The 22,135-nt window shown below is 63.1% G+C and overlaps 1 protein-coding gene across 1 annotated transcript in view; it reads right to left on the bottom strand.

The window, feature by feature from the left end:
• The window catches only part of GRAMD1B (GRAM domain containing 1B), a gene marked incomplete at its 5' end in the record, with an annotated part of 171,027 nt that overhangs the window by 17,990 nt on the left and 130,902 nt on the right, over positions 1-22,135 (bottom strand). Inside the window, 6 exons of the mRNA XM_081113628.1 lie at positions 1,153-1,309; positions 3,071-3,186; positions 7,781-7,861; positions 9,521-9,616; positions 10,558-10,661; positions 11,392-11,476. Of these exons, the coding sequence (XP_080969754.1) occupies positions 1,153-1,309; positions 3,071-3,186; positions 7,781-7,861; positions 9,521-9,616; positions 10,558-10,661; positions 11,392-11,476 (639 nt within the window). The remainder of the gene's footprint in view (positions 1-1,152; positions 1,310-3,070; positions 3,187-7,780; positions 7,862-9,520; positions 9,617-10,557; positions 10,662-11,391; positions 11,477-22,135) is intronic.

Here is a 22,135-nt window from a genome sequence, read left to right as displayed (position 1 = left end):
GTCCTGGGACTCTTTCCCGAGGACCCGCCAGTCCACCTGGCAGCTCCCCAGACCCTCCCTCCATCGAGCTCCTCTCTCCTCTGGCTGAGCCCAGGGACAGAGGGAGGTCCCTCTTACACATGTTTGTCTCTTTCACCAAGTCCAACAGTGAGAAAATAAAGCAGAGTGTGCACACTAGGGACTCAAACTAGTCTCTACTGAGTCAACCAATAAGCAGACAACAGTCCTATCTTCTATAATAAAGAGGTAGTATGCAAATTAACTATCACGCCCTCACAAGATGGCTGTCTACAACCAGGCCAGCAGGGGGGTTAGTGAGGGACGACCAAATGACTGAACAGCCAGCTGTGTGGGGCGACCAGGCCAGCAAGGGAGTTAGTGAAGGATGATGAAATGACTGACCAGCAGGCTGTGTGGGACAACCAGGCGGGTGGGGGTGGGCTGTGAGGGGCAACCAGGCTGGTAGGGGGGGAATAGGGGGTGACCAGGCCAGCAGGGGGGGCAGTTGGGGGTGACCAGGCTAGCAGGGTGGGCAGTAAGCGGTGACCAGGCTGGCGGGCGGGGGGGACAGTAAGGGGCAACGTGGCCAGCAGCGGGGGGCAGTTAGGGGCAATCAGGCCGGCAAGGGGGGGCAGTTAGGGGCAACCAGGCAGGTGAGCAATTAGGAGCCAGCGGTCCAGGATAGTGAGAGGGCAGTCGGACATCCCCTGAAGGGTCCTGGATTGGAGAGGGTGCAGGCTGGGCTGAGGGGACTCCCCCCACACCCGTGCACAAATTTCGTGCACCGGGCCTCTAGTAGTGTTATATTCACATACAACTTCGCCTTCAGATCAAGGCAGTGAAAGCAAGACCGGCACAGCTCTCCCCCAGAGGGGCTGAGCTAGGCGTCCGCGGAGAGCGAAGTGCACCCGGTGAACCTGGATGGTTTTCATCTGCTCAGAAGCCAAACAAAATCATTGCCGGAGACACCGAGAACCCAGCACTAGTGCCGGCCACCCCGTCACCGTGGAGCAAGCCCGTCTCTCCAGGGGGCCTCCTTGCATAGCTGGCTGCAGTGCAACCCCTGCCCTCTGCCCACTCCCAGGCCCCTGCCCCTGCACGAGCGCGGCGAGGACCGCGGGCCCTGGAGGGGGGGCGGCGGGCTCACCGTACCGAGACGGGCGCTTCGCTGCTGGCGGTGGACGTCAGCGTGCTGTTGGTGACCGACTTCTTGGGCAGCTGTGGACTGGCATCCGGCTTGGTCTCTATGCTGCTTTTGGACGAGCTGTCATTCACTTCATTCTCTTCGACAGGGATCTCCTCGCAGTAGCTGAAAAAGGCACCACGAACCACGCTAACCTCAGGGACGAAGCTATTCTAAGAACCAGACCCACCCACCCATCCAAAACGGTGGCTTCCCTGCGTCTCTGCTCTGCACCTGATCCTCCTCCAACTACCCCCGCCCCCCCTAAGACCCCCCTAAAACCTCCTTCCCACCTTATACCCCCAAAACCAAGTAAACTTTCTGGCTCCAAACTCACCTTTAGATTTATCTCTAAAGTAGGACCACTGTTTGTCTTAAACTATCCCTCCCTCTCCCCCTCCCCCCAGCATCCCATCCCAACCTGACCATTTGCATCGAACACCTGGGCTCTGAGCGTACATGCTCTTCCCCACACAGTGACGGGCACAGAACTCAGACACGAGTGCCTGTGGGGTCCTGTCCAGAGCCCAGGTCACAGTTGGCCGACTTCCTGGCCCTGTGCACCTGCGGGGAGCCCTCCTGAGCTAAAGGTGGGCGCCCTCAGGGTCACCACAGACTTGCCACATGCCCCGAAGAAGGGAGACGTCGTCACCACATCGGACCCACACCTTACACACGACCTCACCGGGCGCGTCTGAGCGAGTCACCACGTGCATTTAGAGACAATCAAGTAGACGCCGCAGGAGCTGGGTGACAGCACCCTCAGGTCTCAGGAATCGTCCCGGAGCCCGGTCTCCGGACCACACACCCAGCGCTCCTGGCTTCCTCCTCCTCGGTGCCTCTCACTACCGCCGGCCTCCAGACCTCAAGCACGCCGAGTCACTCTGCAGCCCCTCTTCCTTCACCACCAGCGGCATGCGACACAGGGACACCTCCTTCTCCTTACAGGCTCCTTCCCGTGGCTTCCAGCACACGAAAGTCCAGGTCCCTCCCACCCCGCTGAAGGCTCTTCCACGATTCCTTCAGCTGCTCCTTCCTCTCGGCCAGGATTTCTAGGTCCCGTTCTTGACCTTCCTACACCCGCTCAGGCACCTGGGTGTCAGCGAGCTCAGGGCTGCCCGCTGTGCTCCCGGGGATGTCCCTCGCCCAGACCCCCAGTGAATTCCGCACCTGCAGGCGCCTGCGGGTGCCTCCCCTTGGACAGCAGTCCTCTCAAACTCAAGTTGCCTGAAGCCAAGCTTCGTCCTTCCCCCCGAAGTCGTGCTGCCCTATTCCTGCCCACCTCGGTTTGGAGCAACTCTGTCCTTCCAGTTGGTAAAGCCAAGGAAAACGCAAAGCCACCGTGGTTCCCTCTGGATCCACCAGCAAATCCTGCAACATCCTTCTGGTCCTACCTTCAAAATATACTCAGAGACTGACCGCTCCTTCCCATTCCCGCTGTCACCTCCTGGTCCAACCCCCCTCACGTCCCCTCTAAATGACCTCAATGCCTCAGCAGCCTCCCAGCCAGTCCGCGCGCCCTCTTTGCTCCATTCAACCCAGGAGCCAGAGGGGTCCTGTCGAAACGTGAAGCCAGATATTATCAATGATCTGCTCACAGCCTTCTCACCGCCTCTGAGTAAAAGACAGCGTCACGTTGGCCCAAAGGCCCCGCGAACCTGCCTGCTGACTCCGACCCGGCCTCTCCCATTTGCCCTTTTTCCCACCCGCCCAGCGCCAGCTCCTGCTCCCCCGCCCCCCCAGAGGAAGGCCTTCCCAGAGGCAACTCCTGGGTCGCCCCTCACGTCCTTTGTCCTTTGGGGTTGCCTGAGGTGCCATCCCCACCGCGGCCCTCACTGCTGTCCTCGCCCCTCGGGGAAAGGCTCCCTGGGCAGCCGCCCCTCTCACCCCATCGTGTTGAAGTCGTCACTGGGGGGCACGTAGTCCTCGTCGTCGCTGGTCAGGCCCAGCTCGCTCCCGTAGCACTGGTGGACGAAGTGCCAGAGCTCCTTGGGGCACAGCGGCTGCAGGGACAATAGGGACACTGGTCCGCCTCCTGGGACCTGCCTCCTGGGACCCTCCCCACGGAGGCGCCAAGTGAGCTGGTCTCCGAGGGTTCCCCCTGGCTGGACTGAGAGAGCCAGGCCTCCATGACCGCCTCGGCACCTCCCCGGCCCGCCTCGCAGGATCTCAAGACCCCGCTCTTCTGCCCAAGACGATGTCTTTTATCGCAGCCGGGACTGGGCCTGTTCACACAACTCCGGTCCACAGGGACCACGGCCCGTGAGGACGGTCACTGTCCGCTCTCGGCTCCTCTGGAGGGGGCTCATCGTTACGCAGCATGAACTGGGGTCCCCGTGGGCCAGGGTGACCACAGGGCTTCTGATCTGGACGTGGGATGCGCGGCAGAGACCCTCTGAGCCAGCCTCCCTGACGCTGCAGAAATCTGCACTGACAGCGCCAGGCACACCCTGCTGGGCCACGTCCGAGAGCCAGGCGGCCTCAGAGGTGGCCCTGCAGGGCGGGGCCGCTCCCGTGGCCAGAAAGAAGCCACAGGAGGCTTCTCGGAGTTTAAGGGGCCCCAAAGGTCGCTGCCCTCTCCTGGCCACCTCAATCCTTCCTTCTTTATTCTTCAGTAGAACCAGTTTGCCCTCAGCCCCAGGTACCAGTTCCAGTTTTTCTATTTCTCTGGGTGTCTCCATTTCCTCCTCAAAAGCACGATCCTAAGAAAAGTTAGCGCTCATGAAGTTCAAAGATTTGGGAAAGAGGCAGCCGATTTTCAAAGAACTAAGATCAGAGGTGGAGACCATGGATGCGCCTGGGGTTGGAGGAGGGGAAGAGGTGGTGGGCATAAGTCTATGAAAAAGGAGGGCAAGATCGCTAAGAAAAACAGAAGCAGTCAACATCATTAAAAATTATTCAATTACTCAAACTAGCCAATCCCAAGTCTGCTTGGCCGGCCTACCCTGCCTCACCCATTCCTCCCTGGGAAAGCCTCGCAGGCTCCGCCCACGCTTCCCCGTGGCCCTGCCTGGCGTGATGCGCCTCTGCTTCCAGAGGCGAACTTACAGCACGTTTCCCACCAACGATGTGATAAAGAACCCCAGTGCTCTTCAAGGCAGAGTTTAAGAAGCAGGGGCTGTGAGGGTGCCTGAGCCAGGGGCCTAGAGACCTGCCCAGGACGACACAGGCAGGGCTCTCTGTGAGCCACAGGGTAGAGGTGTGTGTGGGGGGGTGGGGGTGGGGGAGGTGGAGGACAGCTCTGTGCTGGCTCTCACAGCGCCAGAGGGAGGCCTTCTCCTTTACCTGGGCCTCCTCCTCCTCTCTCTGGCCTTATGTCTACCATTAACCCTGCCTGGGCCACATCTACCTCTCTGCCCTTCTTAACAATTCGCCTCCTCCATGCAGCCTTCCCCGGCCAGCTCCACGGGGCTCAGCTTGTCTGCCACCGTCAGGACAAGCGCCACGGGGAGACCCTGTTCATGAGGCAGAAAGCTTACAGCCATTCGGTTAGAACGTCAGTGAGCCACATGGATGACCTGTCTCCCGTAGAAATGACAGTAATTGTGAACAGAAAATTCAAACCTGCCCTGGAGACTCAAACTCGCTATCGCTTTACCATTACTGATGGCTAATAAAGGCAGAGAGCTCAGACCAAATAAGTTACAGGACTCATACAGGGCTGAACAGCCTTTGGGTTGGAAGAAACTCTACATGATAAATCTACTCACTATCCTTTAAATCAGTGGTTCTCAACCTTCCTAATGCCGTGACCCTTTAATACAGTTCCTCATGTTGTGGTGACCCCCAATTTCATTGTTACAAATTGAACATAATTAAAGCATAGTGATTAATCACAAAAGCAATATGTACAGTGGGGCCTTGACTTACGAGTTTAATTCGTTCCCAGACCGTGCTCGAGCTCGTTAAGGAGCTCGTTAACTCAAATTACTCTGTCAACTCAACGCAAAAAATCGGCCAAGAGACAGCTGGTATCTCAAAAAACTCGTTAGTCGGGACACTCGTAAGTCAAGGCCCCACTGTAATTATATGTGTGTTTTCCGATGGTCTTAGGGGACCCCTGTGAAAGGGTCGTTCGACCCCCAAAGGTCTTTAAATAGTAGTAAGTTTGGGCTACCGCCAAGGCAGATACACTCCTATACTTAGTTATGTCACAGACAATCCTATCTAATAAAAGAGAAACAGGGTACTTCGGGTACAGCCGCTACCCTTCCCATTGGCTAATCAGCGAGATATGCAAATTAACTGCCAGCCAAGATGGCAGCCGGCAGCCAGGCAGCTTGAAACTAACATGGGGCTTGCTTGCTTTAGTGACAGAGGAAACCAACGTTCCCTGCCTGCTTTGCCGGCCTCTGAGCCTGCAGTTTGAAACATTGCAACAAATATACAAGCTAAACAAAACCCCAGAAACCTGCTTTCAGCGAGCTGGGATCTCAGAGCTGGAGTTATATGTTGTTTCGATTATAGAACCCAAACAAACCAGATACCTGCTTTCAGCAGCAGAGGCCTCAGAGCTGGAGCCAAGCCTCAGAGCTAAAGTTGGCCCAGAATAAAACAAAAAAGAAAAAAAAGGAGCAGTTGGGAGCTTCAGCCCTCAGCCCCTCACCCAGACTGGCCAGGCACCCCAGTGGGGACCCCCACCCTGAAAGGTGTGTGACCAGCTGCAAACAGCCATCATCCCCTCACCCAGGCTGGCCATGCACCCCAGTGGGGACCCCCACCCTGATCCAGGACACCCTTCAGGGCAAACCAGCCAGCCCCACCCATACACCAGGCCTCTATCCTATATAGTAAAAGGGTAATATGCCTCCCAGCACCGGGATCAGCGGAGCTGAGAGGCCTCCCGTCACCGGGATCAGTGTGACAGGGAGCAGCGCCCAAACCCCCTGATCGCCCTGCGGCTCTGTGTGTGACAGGGGGCGGGGCCACAACCTCCCTATCCGCCCTGCTCTGTTCGTGACAGGGGAAGGTGCCCCAACCTCCTGATTAGCCCTGCTCTGTGCCTGATACGGGGGAGCTCCCCAACCCCCTGATCGCCCTGCGGCTCTGTGTGTGACAGGGTGCGGTGCCCCAACCCCCTGATCGGCCCTGCTCTGTGTGTGACAGGGTGCGGCGCCCCAACCCTCCCCCCCCGCCCCCCCCGCCCATGGGCCCTGCTCTGTGTGTGACAGGGTAGAGCCATGACCTCCCCATCGGCCCTGCCCTGAGTGTGACAGTGGCGGCGCCCCAACCCCCTGATCCGCCTTGCTCTGTGTGTGACAGGGGGCGGTGCCCCAACTCCCCTATCGGCCCTACTCTGTGAGTGACAGGGGGGAGCTCCTCAACCCCCTGATGGGCCCTCCTCTGTGCGTGACAGGGGGGAGCTCCCCAACCCCCTGATGGGCCCTGCTCTGTGCGTGACAGGGGGTGGCGCCACAACCCCCCAATCGGCCCTACCCTGAGCGTGATTGAGGGTGGCATCGCAACCTCCTAATCTGCCCTGCTCTGTGCATGACAGGGGGCGGCGCCCCAACTCCCCAATCAGCTCTGCTCTGAGCTCAACCAGGGGCTGCACCTAGGGATTGGGACTGCCCTCTGCCACCCGGGAGCAGGCCTAAGCCAGCAGGTCGTTATCTCCCGAGGGGTCCCAGACTGCAAGAGGGCACAGGCCAGGCTGAGGGACCCCCTCTTCCCCCCGAGTGCACAAATTTTTGTGCACCGGGCCTCTAGTATAACTATAATCACATAATCTTTTCTCATGTCTCCTTCTCGGGCTTGGGGAGTTCTCCAAGGGCTGCACCATGACACCTTCATCTATGCGTCTCCACTGTGTCCTTCGAACATTCGAGTAGTCAGCTGGGCTGCAATAACTGTTTCTCTGGTTTCTATATTTTTGATGCTCTGGCATCTGAGGCCTTGCTGACCGGGGAGCACCTGCCCCTCCCAGTGTCAGCTCATCCTGGCACTAGAAAACTTGCCTAAGGGCACACCTTCCATGTGTAACAAGCCAATCCGAAGCCCATACCCCCACCAACTTCTTTATCTAGCTCTTATGCTCCACACCCGTATTCCCCTGCCCTCATTACCCCAGGGACGCGTGCCAGGCAGCTAGAGGCAGTCTCCATACCCCACGCCCTGCTCAATTGTTCCAACTATCCAATCCTAAGTGTGCTTGGCCTGTCACCCGAGCCTCCCCCATTCCTTCCTGGGAAAACCTCACAGGCTCAGGCCCCACCCATGCTCCCCAGGCTCTGCCTCCCGACCCCCTGCGCTTTCCCAGAGGCTGCGTGGCCTGACGCGCTTCTGCCCCGGGGGCAGATGTGTGAGTATAAAACTCAGAGTCACTTCCACGTATCTGTGCCTTATCACACCCGACAGGAACAAATCCCGGAGGGCCCCGGCCAGGCAGCAGGCCCTGGGAGGCAGGCGACTTCCAGGACTCAGGTGACATCACCTGTGAGAACGTCTGGGGGACTTCCCGGACCACGAGGAAACCTGGGCCTCTGGGAGCGGCCGGCGCCCCGGTAAAGAGCAGCCCCTCCACAGGGCCCACGCCGAGGGGAGGGCATGCAAGTGGGAGCGGGTCCTGGGCTCAGGGCGGAGCTGGGCAGTGCTCACCTTCTCGAGGAGCGCGTTCTGCCACAGCCGGAACATCATCATGTACGTCCTGTCCCGGGCCCCGAACGACGTGAAAAAGTGCTGGATGCAAGGAAACGGCAGAAATGTGAGTGAAGGTTACCGCCCCACAGGCACGAAGACAGGCTGCTCCTTCCTGTGAGAGAGCCACCGGTTCCAGCCTCAGCTACGGCGCTCAGGCCCCGCGATTCCGGCCCCCACTGTCCCCGAGGCCTTCGGGTCACCCGCTCCCCTCATCTCCCCTTCCTGTTCAAAGCTCTCATCTCCATGGAACACTTGCTTCCCTTACTGGCTGCACTGGGCGAGGGGAGCTGTGAACTAGCCTAAAGGGGAAGGGAAGACAATCCCCTCCCCGTTTCATTCAGTCACTCAACAGGGCGTTCAGGGTGAGCATGTGCCCGGCACCATCCCACACGCTTGGGGAACGATAGCAAACAACACGGGAGGAGACCCCTTCTCTCACGGAGCATACGCATCAGTGGGAGCCTTATGACATGCGGGAAGCCAGACAAAACCAGATTTGTCTGAACACATTCTAGGTGCCTCACAGATGTTGCTTTATTTACACCATGCAAAAGCCTTGGGAAATAAACCTAAGTGCTAATCTACATATATAAAAGGCTAAGCAACCGTCCGACCGGTAGCTATGACGCACAATGACCACCAGGGGCCAGACGCTCAACGCAGAAGCTGCTGAGCTGCGGTGACTTGGCAGCGGTGGTTCTCGGGTGACGCACCTGGAACCAGAGAGGAGGGAGCCCGATTCTGGGTACGTCACCAGAGAACTGCCCTCTGGCACTCCGGGACCCCTTGGGATGTCCGGGAGCCAGTTTTGGCCCGATCCCTGTAGGCCAGGCTGAGGTACCCCACCTGCTGGAGGGACCTGCTCACTCCATAGATGCCCTATGAGCTGCAGCGCCTCCCCAGGTGGGGTAGGCCGGGGAGGGACTGCGGGAGTTGGCTCCAGGGCATGTCCGGCCCTTCTCACCCAGTCCTGCCCCGCCAGCCATCCTCTAATTAATTTCCTTTCCATGTGCACAAATCTGTGCACCGGGGCACTAGTACCTAATAAAGAGAAACAGCTGTGAAGCTGGGTGACCTCTATACTCACAAGGCTGATTCGTGCCAGAAACAGAATTCACACCAACAGCTACCTGGCCCTGACGTTCCTGTCACTGAGCTGCCCTGTGATGGGCAGGAACCGAGTGCACCCCCGCCCCCAAAGGGGGCAGTCACGGTCCTAGTACTTCTCTGCCCTAAGTTTCATCTTCCACGTTTCCCCGCACCCACAGGACAATTCCTTTCCATCAGACTCCTCGTGCCCTCCGGGAGCTCTGCTGATACACAATGACAACTGACATTTGCTTTGTGCTTTACAACTTCGTGTTTTCAAATGTGTGATGTCCTTTCAAGACTCTGTATCTAAAATGGTCCTGCTGGCTCCTTTTACACCCGAGATAGCCGAGGCTACAGGGCTACACATCTGCCTATGGTCGCAGGACTCGAACTCAGGCTTCCTGGCTCCAGGTCCAGTGTCCTGGCCCTCCTTCCTCAGCGTCCCAAACACCCTGTCCCCCTGGAGGCAGTTCTGCAGCCGCATCCCTCCCCGCCTCACACCCCAGCCCGCAGCCTCCCCATCAATGCAGCCGAAGGGCAGAAACACAGAAGCTGGGGGCTGGGGCTTAGGGAGGGGAGTCAAGTCCAGGGTGAGACTCCGCTTACCTTTTCTGAGTCAGTGCAAACTTGGATGGCGTTGGGGATGAGGCGAGCTGTCTTCTCTTTAGTCATGGAGCAGATGTCTTTTAAACGGACAGTCAGCTGGTATTCCCACAGGGACAGACAACCGAGAAGAAGCAGAGAGGCATTAAGACAGCGAAGGGCGTTCACCCGGCACCCGCTCAGACAGAGGAAACGGACCCGTCTACGTTTCTAAACCTCCTCAGAGGTCATCTGGTGTAGACCCTGCGTTCAGAGGCCACAGGGCCAGGTGGGGCCACGCCTTGCCCAGAGCCACAGGGGCCTGGACTCTCGGTCCAGGGACCTTCGCTTCTCCTGCTCACAGCCTGACAAATGTGCTGGTGCCAGCACGGTGCCACTCAGACACAGAGCATGGCACCGCGGAGACCGTACACGTCAGCTGGTTTATTTTTTTTAATTATTATTATTTTTAAATATATTTTTATTCATTTTTTACAGAGAGGAAGGGAGAGGGGGATAGAGAGTTAGAAACATCGATGAGAGAGAGACATCGATCAGCTACCTCCTGCACATCTCCTACTGGGGATGTGCCCGCAACTAAGGTACATGCCCTTGCCTGGAATCGAACCTGGGACCCTTCAGTCCGCAGGCCGATGCTCTATCCACTGAGCCAAACCGGTTAGGGCCCAGTTAGCTGGTTTATCTTTTCCCATCTTATTTTACAAGTGAGGAGAGAGAGGCAAAGGAAGAGTAAAGGATGCGCCTAAAACCACACGGCTAATTAGTAGTGGAATCCAGAAAGTGCGCAAGCCAGGTCCGGGCCCAAGGCCAAAGGCCCTTTACCCCACTCGCCTGCCTCTGCATCGACTATTGCCAAATCCTCTCAACACTCTTTCCACACCCAAGAGGGTAGGAGGGGAGAGATCTGGCCTTGAAGACGCAGGCCCGTGCTTTGTTAGTTGCACACGGCTGGGCAGAGCAGCAGTCCGCAGAGGGACGAGTGGGGGCCGCTCGCTGAGCCCAGCCCAGGGGACCGCCCGCGGGAGCAGGCCCGTCTTTACCAGAGTTTCCCAGCGGAAGATGTTGCTGTAGAAGCAGATCCAGTTTTCCGAGAGGTAGAGTCGGCCCTGAAGGAGAATGTCTCTTTGGAGTGCGCAGGAGTAATCTGTGGGGGGGAGGGGGGCTCAGATTCTGGAAGCACTTCCCACGATTGCCTGCTCTCCCCGCACGGGGGGTGGGGGACCTGCCTACACTGACCAGGTCTGAACTAGTGCCAAGGAGTCCCTAGCATCTCATCCTCGGGAAAAGGAAGGCCGTGAGACACACCACTGCCTGCAGGCAGAGGAATGGCTGGCATGAGAGGTGGCAGAAAGGCCTATACCCGTGGTCGGCAAACTGTGGCTCACGAGCCACATGCGGCTCTTTGGCCCCTTGAGTGTGGCTCTTCCTGAGCCTTCGGAGTACCCTAATTAAGTTAATAACAATGTACCTACCTATATAGTTTACGTTTAAAAAATTTGGCTCCCAAAAGAAATTTCAATCGTTGTACTGTTGATACTTGACTCTGTTGACTAATGAGTTTGCCGACCACTGGCCTATACAATCCCGAATGCCCCGCTCCAACCCACAAGCACCCTCCCTTCGCCGCCGACCATCTGCGGGGTGAGGGTGGAGCCAGTCCTCCAGGTCAGCTCTCTCTGAGGCACCACCCGCGGTGCTCAGCCGGGGCCAGCGCTCTGGGCACCCCTCTCCCTGTTCCCAGACAGGCTTTCTCACTGGCCTTGGCTCTTACTTGGGAATCTCTAGACAGAAGCAGCCGTGTGAGGTCCCAGAGCCCCCCGACCTCCTTCCTGCCCGCCCCCCCCCCCCCGCCCCCAACCCAGTCACCCGCTCACCCACAATGAGGCGCTCCGAGTCTGGAAGTTGCTTAAAGAGCTTTCTGAAGTCTTCATTTCTCTGCTTGTAAGTGGGGCTTAACACCTGCACGACAACGGCCGAGGTCAGGGGGTGCTCCCAGCTCTGTGGGGTGGGGAGGAAGGGGCAGGAGGAGCACCTGCTTGCGTGTTCTAAAGGCACAGCGAGGCTCTGCTGTCCCACGGGCCGCGGCGGCCAGGGCAGGCAGAGGGCGTGGCGCGGGGAAGTCGCGGGAGAGAACGGTGCTGTGAGAGGCTGAGTCCCGTGTCCGTGTCCGTCAGTGAGAAAGTCAAATGCCCCGAGCAGGGCCCACGTTACAGCCAGAAGACACAGGCAGATGGCGGCTGCCCGGAGCTCCTCTGCCTCAGCAGCAGGAAGCAGCAGCCCGGGGCGCCCGTCCCCCGCAGGACTCAGCGTGCCACGTGCCCATCGCCCGCCTCGGAAGTTGCCGCGACTGACGGTGGGCGCTCGCTGTGCGTGACACTCATGATGGAAAAACATCCTGACACACGAGGCCCGCACAGTGTCACAGGCCAGGGTGATCTCAGGGACGCACACTTTTACAGACGATTAGCAAACCACCCACAGGACGAGCAGCTGGGCTAAGCACACAGTAGAGACTTCAGAAGGGATTAGAAGCGCCTAGAGCAGCGGTTCTCAACCTGTGGGTTGTGACCCCTTTGGGGGTCGAACAACCCTTTCACAGGGGTTGCCTAAGACCATCAGAAAACACATATATAATTACATATTGTTTTTATGATTAATCACTATGCTTTAATTATGTTCAATTTGTAACAATGAAAATACATCCTGCATATCAGATATTTACATTACGATTCATAACAGTAGCAAAATTACAGTTATGAAGTAGCAACGAGAATACTTTTATGGTTGGGGGTCACCACAACATGAGGAACTGTATTAAAGGGTCGCGGCATTAGGAAGGTTGAGAACCACTGACCTAGAGGCACCTGAGCTCCGCCCGCACCATCCTTCACAAGATTAGTGAACCCAGCACTTACGTGACCTATGAGGAAGCTGAGGCGAGAGCGGCTCCCCATCCGCCTGGGGCCGATCTCTCGATTCCTGGTCCAGTGCTCACCTCCTCCCACCACTGTGCCTCTAGCCGCCCCTGTGCCCACCTAGCTTTTCGGTGCCTCAGTGCAGACCCATACCCATAAACTGCCCTAGCAAATCCTTCTTGGAAATACCATGAGCCCGATGAATACACGAAAACCCTGCTCTAAGCTCACGATCTTAAAAAAGAAAAGGGAACGTGCCCTGGAGATGAAAGGCACCAGCGATGGCCGTAAAGCCCTGGTGCAGGGAGAGCCATGCACGGCAGCGGGAGCGCGGCATGCCTCCGGGCACACTGCGGCCCCCGGGCACACTGCGGCCCCCGGGCACACTGCGGCCGCCGGGCACACTGCGGCCGCCGGGCACACTGCGGCCCCCGGGCACACTGCTGCCTCCGGGCACACTGCGGCCCCCGGGCACACTGCTGCCTCCGGGCACACTGCGGCCCCCGGGCACACTGCTGCCTCCGGGCACACTGCGGCCCCCGGGCACACTGCGGCCCCCGGGCACACTGCGGTCGCCGGGCACACTGCGGCCCCCGGGCACACTGCGGCCGCCGGGCACACTGCGGTCGCCGGGCACACTGCGGCCCCCGGGCACACTGCGGCCCCCGGGCACACTGCGGCCGCCGGGCACACTGCGGCCCCCGGGCACACTGCGGTCGCCGGGCACACTGCGGCCGCCGGGCACACTGCGGCCCCCGGGCACACTGCGGCCGCCGGGCACACTGCGGTCACCGGGCACACTGCGGTCGCCGGGCACACTGCGGCCCCCGGGCACACTGCGGCCGCCGGGCACACTGTGGTCGCCGGGCACACTGCGGCCCCCGGGCACACTGCGGTCGCCGGGCACACTGTGGTCGCCGGGCACACTGCGGTCGCCGGGCACACTGCGGCCCCCGGGCACACTGCGGCCGCCGGGCACACTGCGGCCCCCGGGCACACTGCGGCCTCTGGGCACACTGCGGCCCCCGGGCACACTGCGGCCCCCGGGCACACTGCGGCCGCCGGGCACACTGCGGCCCCCGGGCACACTGCGGCCGCCGGGCACACTGCGGCCCCCGGGCACACTGCGGCCGCCGGGCACACTGCGGTCGCCGGGCACACTGCGGCCCCCGGGCACACTGCGGCCGCCGGGCACACTGCGGTCGCCGGGCACACTGCGGCCCCCGGGCACACTGCGGTCGCCGGGCACACTGCGGCCCCCGGGCACACTGCGGCCCCCGGGCACACTGCGGCCGCCGGGCACACTGCGGCCCCCGGGCACACTGCGGCCCCCGGGCACACTGCGGCCGCCGGGCACACTGCGGCCCCCGGGCACACTGCGGCCCCCGGGCACACTGCGGCCGCCGGGCACACTGTGGTCGCTGGGCACACTGCGGCCCCCGGGCACACTGCGGTCGCCGGGCACACTGTGGTCGCCGGGCACACTGCGGTCGCCGGGCACACTGCGGCCCCCGGGCACACTGCGGCCGCCGGGCACACTGCGGCCCCCGGGCACACTGCGGCCTCTGGGCACACTGCGGCCCCCGGGCACACTGCGGCCGCCGGGCACACTGCGGCCCCCGGGCACACTGCGGCCGCCGGGCACACTGCGGCCCCCAGGCACACTGCGGCCCCCGGGCACACTGCGGTCGCCGGGCACACTGCGGCCCCCGGGCACACTGCGGTCGCCGGGCACACTGTGGTCGCCGGGCACACTGCGGTCGCCGGGCACACTGCGGCCCCCGGGCACACTGCGGCCGCCGGGCACACTGCGGCCCCCGGGCACACTGCGGCCTCTGGGCACACTGCGGCCCCCGGGCACACTGCGGCCCCCGGGCACACTGCGGCCGCCGGGCACACTGCGGCCCCCGGGCACACTGCGGCCGCCGGGCACACTGCGGCCCCCGGGCACACTGCGGCCGCCGGGCACACTGCGGTCGCCGGGCACACTGCGGCCCCCGGGCACACTGCGGCCCCCGGGCACACTGCGGTCGCCGGGCACACTGCGGCCCCCGGGCACACTGCGGCCGCCGGGCACACTGCGGTCGCCGGGCACACTGCGGCCCCCGGGCACACTGCGGCCCCCGGGCACACTGCGGCCCCCGGGCACACTGCGGTCGCCGGGCACACTGCGGCCCCCGGGCACACTGCGGCCGCCGGGCACACTGCGGCCCCCGGGCACACTGCGGCCGCCGGGCACACTGCGGCCCCCGGGCACACTGCGGCCCCCGGGCACACTGCGGCCGCCGGGCACACTGCGGCCCCCGGGCACACTGCGGCCCCCGGGCACACTGCGGCCGCCGGGCACACTGTGGTCGCCGGGCACACTGCGGCCCCCGGGCACACTGCGGTCGCCGGGCACACTGTGGTCGCCGGGCACACTGCGGTCGCCGGGCACACTGCGGCCCCCGGGCACACTGCGGCCGCCGGGCACACTGCGGCCCCCGGGCACACTGCGGCCTCTGGGCACACTGCGGCCCCCGGGCACACTGCGGCCGCCGGGCACACTGCGGCCCCCGGGCACACTGCGGCCGCCGGGCACACTGCGGCCCCCAGGCACACTGCGGCCCCCGGGCACACTGCGGCCCCCGGGCACACTGCGGCCCGCTGTGCAGGACACACGCGTGCAGTCAGACCGTCCGGTGACGGGGGAGTTGGGTCTAGGCCATTCCCACTTTCTGGCCCCTTTTTCTAGGAACCCAATGCCTACAGCTGTTGCGATAGTGGCGTGGGCTCTGGACTGCCCATTTTTGTCTTTCTGCAAAGCTGGGTGCCCGCGAGGAAGCTGAGGCTGCGGCACGACCACAGCCAGAGGCTCCCTGGCCGCCTGAGCCAGGGGCCGAGCGGCTCCTGCGCCGGGGGACAGGCGCACTCCAGGGAGCAGAGAGAATAGACAACATGGCTGCAGTTCAGGGAGGTTTTCCGGAAGAGAGGACCCGGATGCTGTCACTGCTCGGTCTGCTCGCATGGATCTTAAACTGGTTTGTCTTGCTTAGAACATGAGCTGCCCTGGTCAGAGTGGACACCCTGCTACCGACCGTACAGAGTCCCAAACTGAAAACCACCTGCCAGGTGCTTGAGCCAAGTGTCGGGGCCACTGGGCGTGAGTGCCCGGAAGCAGCCACTCCCATGCCTTCTGGGCGAGACAAGACCCCAGAACCCCACGCGCCCCGGCCAGACGTTACTGCCAGACAGATGCCGAGGCGTTCAATCCCAACGCCTCTGGCCGCACCGAGCAGGTCCACACGGACACCTTGCTGACCACCACCGAGTTCCTCATCATGTGCACCTGACCCGCAGAGCCCCAGCAAGCTAACGTGTGGTGAGCCATTTCCACACGCCCGGCACGTTAGCACCTCCACCCACAGCGTTTCGCTTGCCCGCGGGGTGTTAATACCCCATTGTACACACGGGGAAGCCGAGGCACAAAGAAGTGAAGACACTCGCCCAAAGAATGTGGCCACTGAGCGGGCGTGTGGCCTGGGCCACGGCCGCCTGAGCCACGGCCGCCATCTGAGCCACGGCCGCCATCTGAGCCACGGCCGCCATCTGAGCCAGCCCCACCTGGCCTCAGGGTCGCCGTGCTGAGCAAACAGCAGACGCCCATCAGAACTCACTCGTGGGGATGGATGTCCACCTACTTTGTGCTGCCCAACAGCCTTCCCTGCCCACAGGCGGGGCGTTTTGGGGGAGGGGGGTAGATGATCTAACCCAACCCGCCTATTACCGCCGAGGAAGCTAAGGCCCGGACTGGCCTCTGCTCTCCCCCACGGCCCTGCACCCAGCATGAAACTTCACCAGCGAGAGGTGGTCAGCTCAGTCCCCGGGTCGGGCAGACGGGCGGACGGGCGGACGGGCAGACGGGCGGACAGGCCGCCTCCCAGGCCGCGTCCGTGTCAGCCGCTCAGCTCCCACCGTGCGGCCGGCCTCCTTGTTAAGGGTGACCCAGAGGGCTATGGCTCTGCAAGATGAAAGCTTTGGAAATCGGTCGTACAACCATGTGGACGTCCTCAGTGCCCCTGCACTGCGTGCTTAGAGCACATAAGGGGTGCATGTTCCGTGTAGCGAAGCCCCAACATCAGCCCAAGGATGCGCCTCCCGGGCGGCCCCACCCCTCGGGCGGAACTGGACACAGGCGTCCCGGACCCGCAAGTCCTCCTCCTCCTGATGCTCCTTCCGCACCGACCCGTCGCCTCGCTGCTCTCGTGCCCAGTGGGAGCTCCCGGGGAGGGAGTGCAGGCAGCTGCAGTCCCCGCTCCTCGCCTCGGAGCAGAGCTGGGGAAAGGAGGCCGGACCCGGCCTGACCTCGGAGGGCCCCGGCCTGACCTCGGAGGGCCCGGCCTGACCTCGGAGGGCCCCGGTCTGACCTCGGAGGGCCCCGGCCTGACCTCTGAGGGCCCCGGTCTGACCTCGGAGGGCCCCGGCCTGACCCCGTAGGGCCCCGGTCTGACCTCGGAGGGCCCCAGCCTGACCTCGGAGGGCCCCGGCCTGACCCGGTAGGGCCCCGATCTGACCTCGGAGGGCCCCGGCCTGACCTCGGAGGGCCCCGGCCTGACCCCGTAGGGCCCCGGTCTGACCTCGGAGGGCCCCGGTCTGACCTCGGAGGGCCCCGGCCTGACCCCGTAGGGCCCCGGTCTGACCTCAGAGGGCCCCGGTCTGACCTCGGAGGGCCCCGGCCTGACCCCGTAGGGCCCCGGTCTGACCTCGGAGGGCCCCAGCCTGACCTCGGAGGGCCCCGGCCTGACCCCGTAGGGCCCCGATCTGACCTCGGAGGGCCCCGGCCTGACCTCGGAGGGCCCCGGCCTGACCTCGGAAGGCCCCGGCCTGACCTCGGAGGGCCCCGGCCTGACCTCTGAAGGCCCCGGCCTGACCTCGGAGGGCCCCGGCCTGACCTCGGAGGGCCCCAGGCCGCTTGTACAGAAGCTCCCTCACCCAGGCTCGCAGGTAACGCCGATTCTCCGGGCGGCAGGTGGGGTGTGGGCCGGCCCTCGCCCCTCGAGCCTCGAGCGCAGACACGGCCGGCGGCCACCACAGGCCCCTCGGACGCTGGAGACCACCCCCGCCCCCCCCCCCCCCCGCCCATTCTCTGAAAGCCATCTCCTAAGGCAGTGATGGCGAACCTTCTGAGCTCGGCGTCTCAGCATTTTGAAAAACCCTAACTTAACTCTGGTGCCGTGTCACATAGAGAAATTTTTTGATCTTTGCAACCATAGTAAAACAAAGACTTATATTTTTGATATTTATTTTATATATTTAAATGCCATTTAACAAAGAAAAATCAACCAAAAAATGAGTTCGCGTGTCATCTCTGACACATGTGTCATAGGTTCGCCATCACTGGCCTAAGGGCAGGGCTCACCCACTTTAACAGCACACTCTGGTTCTGGGCTGTCAGGTCTGGAGCCCTCGGGGAGCAGGGCTGGGGGTGGCAGGCAGCAGAACGGCCACACAGAGAGAGAGAAAGGGGGGACACTCACGGCCGGGATTTCCTCAGATCCACGCCGGCCACGGATTTCCTCAGATCCACGCCGGCCACGGGGCTCTGCGTGGGCAGGCCCCTCGGTCACCTCCGGCGTGTCCCACCTCGAGGGCCGGCGGCCCTGCTCCAGCAGGAGGCTCCAGAGGACCCCACATTCCGTCAAAGACTCCATTGCTCCCCAGGCGACCCTCTCCTCCGAGTCCCCGCGGGCTGGACCCAGCTGGGCAGACCGCGGACCAGCAGCCTCGGCTCCGCGCCCCTGGCCGGCCTCCGGGCCTCCGGGCCCCGTTCCCAGCAGACTTCACAGCAGAGGGTGCGGTCAGCACGCTTCTCGGGACGGGCTTGCTGGCCAGTCGCCCGCGGCCGGGGACGGAGGGGAGGTCGTGGAACCCCGCGCCCGGTCCGTGTGCACAGCCACTCCCAGGGGCCGGCTGAGCCGGGAGGGGCCGCCACCACGGCAGGTGCACGGAGCGGCGAGGGCTGAACGCAGGCCCGGGGCCCCCGGCTGAGCGCAGAGGGCGGCCGCCGGCTCCTCACAGACCAGCGGCTCACGCTGTGCTGCTCCCGGGCCAGCACCAACGCCCAGCTCTGCGCCCGTCTGCCCCGCACACCGCCCAGCCCAGCCCTGTGTGCCACCTCCGCTCCGGACGACACCGTGACTCACGGCCCCCACCCAGGCGGAGCGGCCACCGAGGGCTGTGGCCACAGCGCTGCTCCCCCACCCCACACCCCTCCCCTCCCAGCCACACTCCTCTGGGCTGACCAGCAAACAGCTTCTTTGTTAGACTCCCTGGTGGCCGAGGGGGGCGGGCAGTCAGGATGGTGGCGGGCAGGGCCAGAGCCTACACATGCTTCAAGTGACAGGACTGGTGATGGCACTGGCCAACGTCCTCCAGTAACCCCTGCGCCTGGCCTCCCGCAGATGTTTCCTGCGAAGGAAAGTAGCCACCAGGCGCCAAGTGGGGGAGGGGTGAGGAGGGGCAGGGGCAGGGCTGTGGTGATGAAACCGGAGACTCAACCAGGGCCTTCTTGGAGGCCCCTCTCCCCTCACTGACCCGTCGTGTCCTCCCGTCCCTGCAGCAGCAGCAACAGGTCTGGAGGGGTGACCGTCTCACAGCAGACGCGCTGATGGGAGAAGCTGGACAGATGGCCGAGGGGCTGCGGCCACAGCACTGGGTGTCTGAGGCGTCTGCTTCCTTCCCAGGGACCCTGCCCTGCGGCCGCCCGGCCAGATTTCCCAGGCGGCTCAGACCGCAGGGTCCAGCAGCTGCTCAGAACAGAGACTGTGGCCCAGGTCACAGGAGCCAGCCCCACGCAGGGACGCTGAGGTCGCGGGAGGACGGAGCCACGCGAGGAGGGCACGGGGCTCCTGGAGCAGCTGGGCAGGAAGCAGACAGCGCTGGGCTGGGAAGACGTGGATGCCCAGGACAGGCAGCCCTCACGGCTGAGCCCACTCGAAGGAGGCTGGAGCCTGCATGATGGGGAGTGCTGTGCCCGGGAGCCCGGCGACCTGGGACAGCACGGACAGCAGTGCCGAGTGACCTAACGCACCGAAAGGTCGAGTCTCAACTCCCAGCCCCGACGATTCTGACCAGAGGACCCCAGGCCTCCCCGGGAAACGGTGCTGGAGAAAGTGGAGGAAAAGTCTGAGTCCTTCCGACTCCTCGTGCACAGGTGGGCACAGCCTCCCTGCAGCCGCCCGCACACAGGGCAGCCGCCCGCACGCCACCTTCTCCAGGAAGGACCCGCTCTACGCCGTCCACATCCCCGCATGCTGGGTTTCCCATGCCAGCTGCTCGAAACCCTTCACCAAGGGAGGCGTTCCTTCCTCGCCTCGAAAACCGTCCCCTTCACACGGCACTGTGCACGCGCCCGCACAGCCCCAGTTCTGTCCGGGGTTCTGGGGTCAGCCCCGCCAACATTCTCCCAGCCCCGGTCAGCTGCCCTGCGCCCGTGTCGGCCAGTCCTCAGCAGCCGCAGGGGAACTCAGCAATTTCCGTGTCCTTGCCTGAACATGCCCCGTCCCGGCCACCCAGACCCAGGCCCACAGGGCTGGTCCCCACAGGACTCCCTGCAAACACATGGGCACAGCTGCGGGCCAAGCGTGGAGGACTGTGGGCCTGCGCTGGGAGGAGCAGGCGGGGCGCGCAGAAAGCTGGGGCCGGGGATGCGTCCCTGTGTGGGCCTTGGGCTCCCACACCCCGCAGCCAGCCGCCAGCCCGCCTGGGAAGCTGAGCTCCAGGTCTGGGGGGAGGGAATCGGCCCTGGTCCTGAGCTAAACATTAACTCCAGGGCAAACACTGGGAGCTGGGACCAAGTGGTACGCCCTCCCCTCTGGGGACGGATGGCGCTTCCGGGAGCTGGGGGGGGGGTGGGGGTGGGGAGCCCAGGAGGAAAACAGGTGGACTTGGCCGAGTACTGCCTTGTCTAGGAAGAAACCAATGAAGACCCTCACCCTCAGGGAAACCTGGCCCCCAACTAAATCCAGGCGGGCGGGCGGGAGGAGCCAGGGCCCTGACTGATACGGAAAGGAGAGCGGGTGGGCGCGGGGGTGATGCAGGCAGGGGCGGAGGGAAGGAGGCTGAGGAACAGGGGGAGGAACAGGGGGAGGAACGGGCAGAGCCCTCAGCCCCAGGGGTTAACAGCGGCCCCTTCCTGTGCTCCCACCTCACTGCCCCCCCCTGCCCTCCATGCACACTTCATCCTACAGAGCATTGCTCTCTCTTCTACCTGCAGGACGTGCCTGGCCTTCCCTGGATGGGCCTTCTTGCCACCCAGAAGCCAGCCTCCGACTCTCACCAGGGCGCCAGGCAATAGGCTCTAAGTCTGGGGCAGCGTCCAGCGTCTGGGCACCTGTTCTCTGCCTCAGACATGCTCCTTCGGTGGGTTGCCGAGCAGAGGACTGACCCCAGGAGAGAGGCGAGGCAGTGGAGGACAGCTCCTCTGCCACCCGAGGCACAGGACGCAGCACCTCAATGCGCCCACTGCACCAGCAGGAACGCCGGCTCGGCCCCCCGCCCCTGCTGACACTCACACCTGCTTCTGCGTACCCCGCCTCAGGCCTATGGGGCTGCGCCTCCCAAGCTGGGCCTCCATGAATGAAACTGGACGGTCAGGTGGGGGGAGTACACGTCACCGGCCCCGGGGGACTCGGGACGACCTTCCACCTCCCTCTAGACCTGAACAGCCAGCTGGGGAGAAGCCACTTCATGCCTCAGCCTTCCCATGTGGCCCTGAGCCCAGACACTCCCCCTCGGGGTCCACTCTGTAGGCCGAGGGGCTTGGTCATCGTGGCTAAATAGATAAAGCAAAATGCAGAAGAGAGACAGACAGGGAGGCGCTGAGGGGTGGGCAGGGGCGCTGGGCGCGTCTCACATCAGACCCACATCTCGCGGGCCTGAGATGTCCCCGCGACGGTCAGCAGCCTGCGTGACTCCCACTGTCCTGGACCCGGCCAGCGTGTCTGCCTGTCCTGGACCCGGCCAGCGTGTCTGCCTGTCCTGGACCCGGCCAGCGTGTCTGTCTGTCCTGGACCCGGCCAGCGTGTCTGTCTGTCCTGGACCCGGCCAGCGTGTCTGCCTGTCCTGGACCCGGCCAGCGTGTCTGCCTGTCCTGGACCCGGCCAGCGTGTCTGCCTGTCCTGGACCCGGACAGCGTGTCTGCCTGTCCTGGACCCGGCCAGCGTGTCTGCCTGTCCTGGACCCGGCCAGCGTGTCTGCCTGTCCTGGACCCGGCCAGCGTGTCTGCCTGTCCTGGACCCGGCCAGCGTGTCTGCCTGTCCTGGACCCGGCCAGCGTGTCTGCCTGTCCTGGACCCGGACAGCGTGTCTGTCTGTCCTGGACCCGGACAGCGTGTCTGTCTGTCCTGGACCCGGACAGCGTGTCTGCCTGTCCTGGACCCGGACAGCGTGTCTGTCTGTCCTGGACCTGGCGAGGCGTGTCTGTCCCGGGTGCGGGACAGGCCTCAGGCAGCGGAGGTGGCGACATCCCGGGGCCAGGGAGATTATAAAGAGGCCTGTCCTTCCCAGAGGTCAGAGGTCAGAGCCTAGCATCGGGCAACCCAGAAGCTGGGAAAAGGGCCGAGCAGACCAAGGGGAGAGAGGACGAGGTCAAAGCCACAGGCAGGGCAAGGGCTGCCCACCCGTGACGGACGGCTGGGAGGCAGCTCTGCAGGTGAGGGGCGGGC

The sequence above is a fragment of the Myotis nattereri genome, assembly GCF_964212035.1.
Source record: "Myotis nattereri genome assembly, chromosome: 19".
Taxonomy (NCBI): Eukaryota; Metazoa; Chordata; class Mammalia; order Chiroptera; family Vespertilionidae; genus Myotis; species Myotis nattereri.
This window is presented reverse-complemented; position numbering and strand designations above follow the sequence as displayed.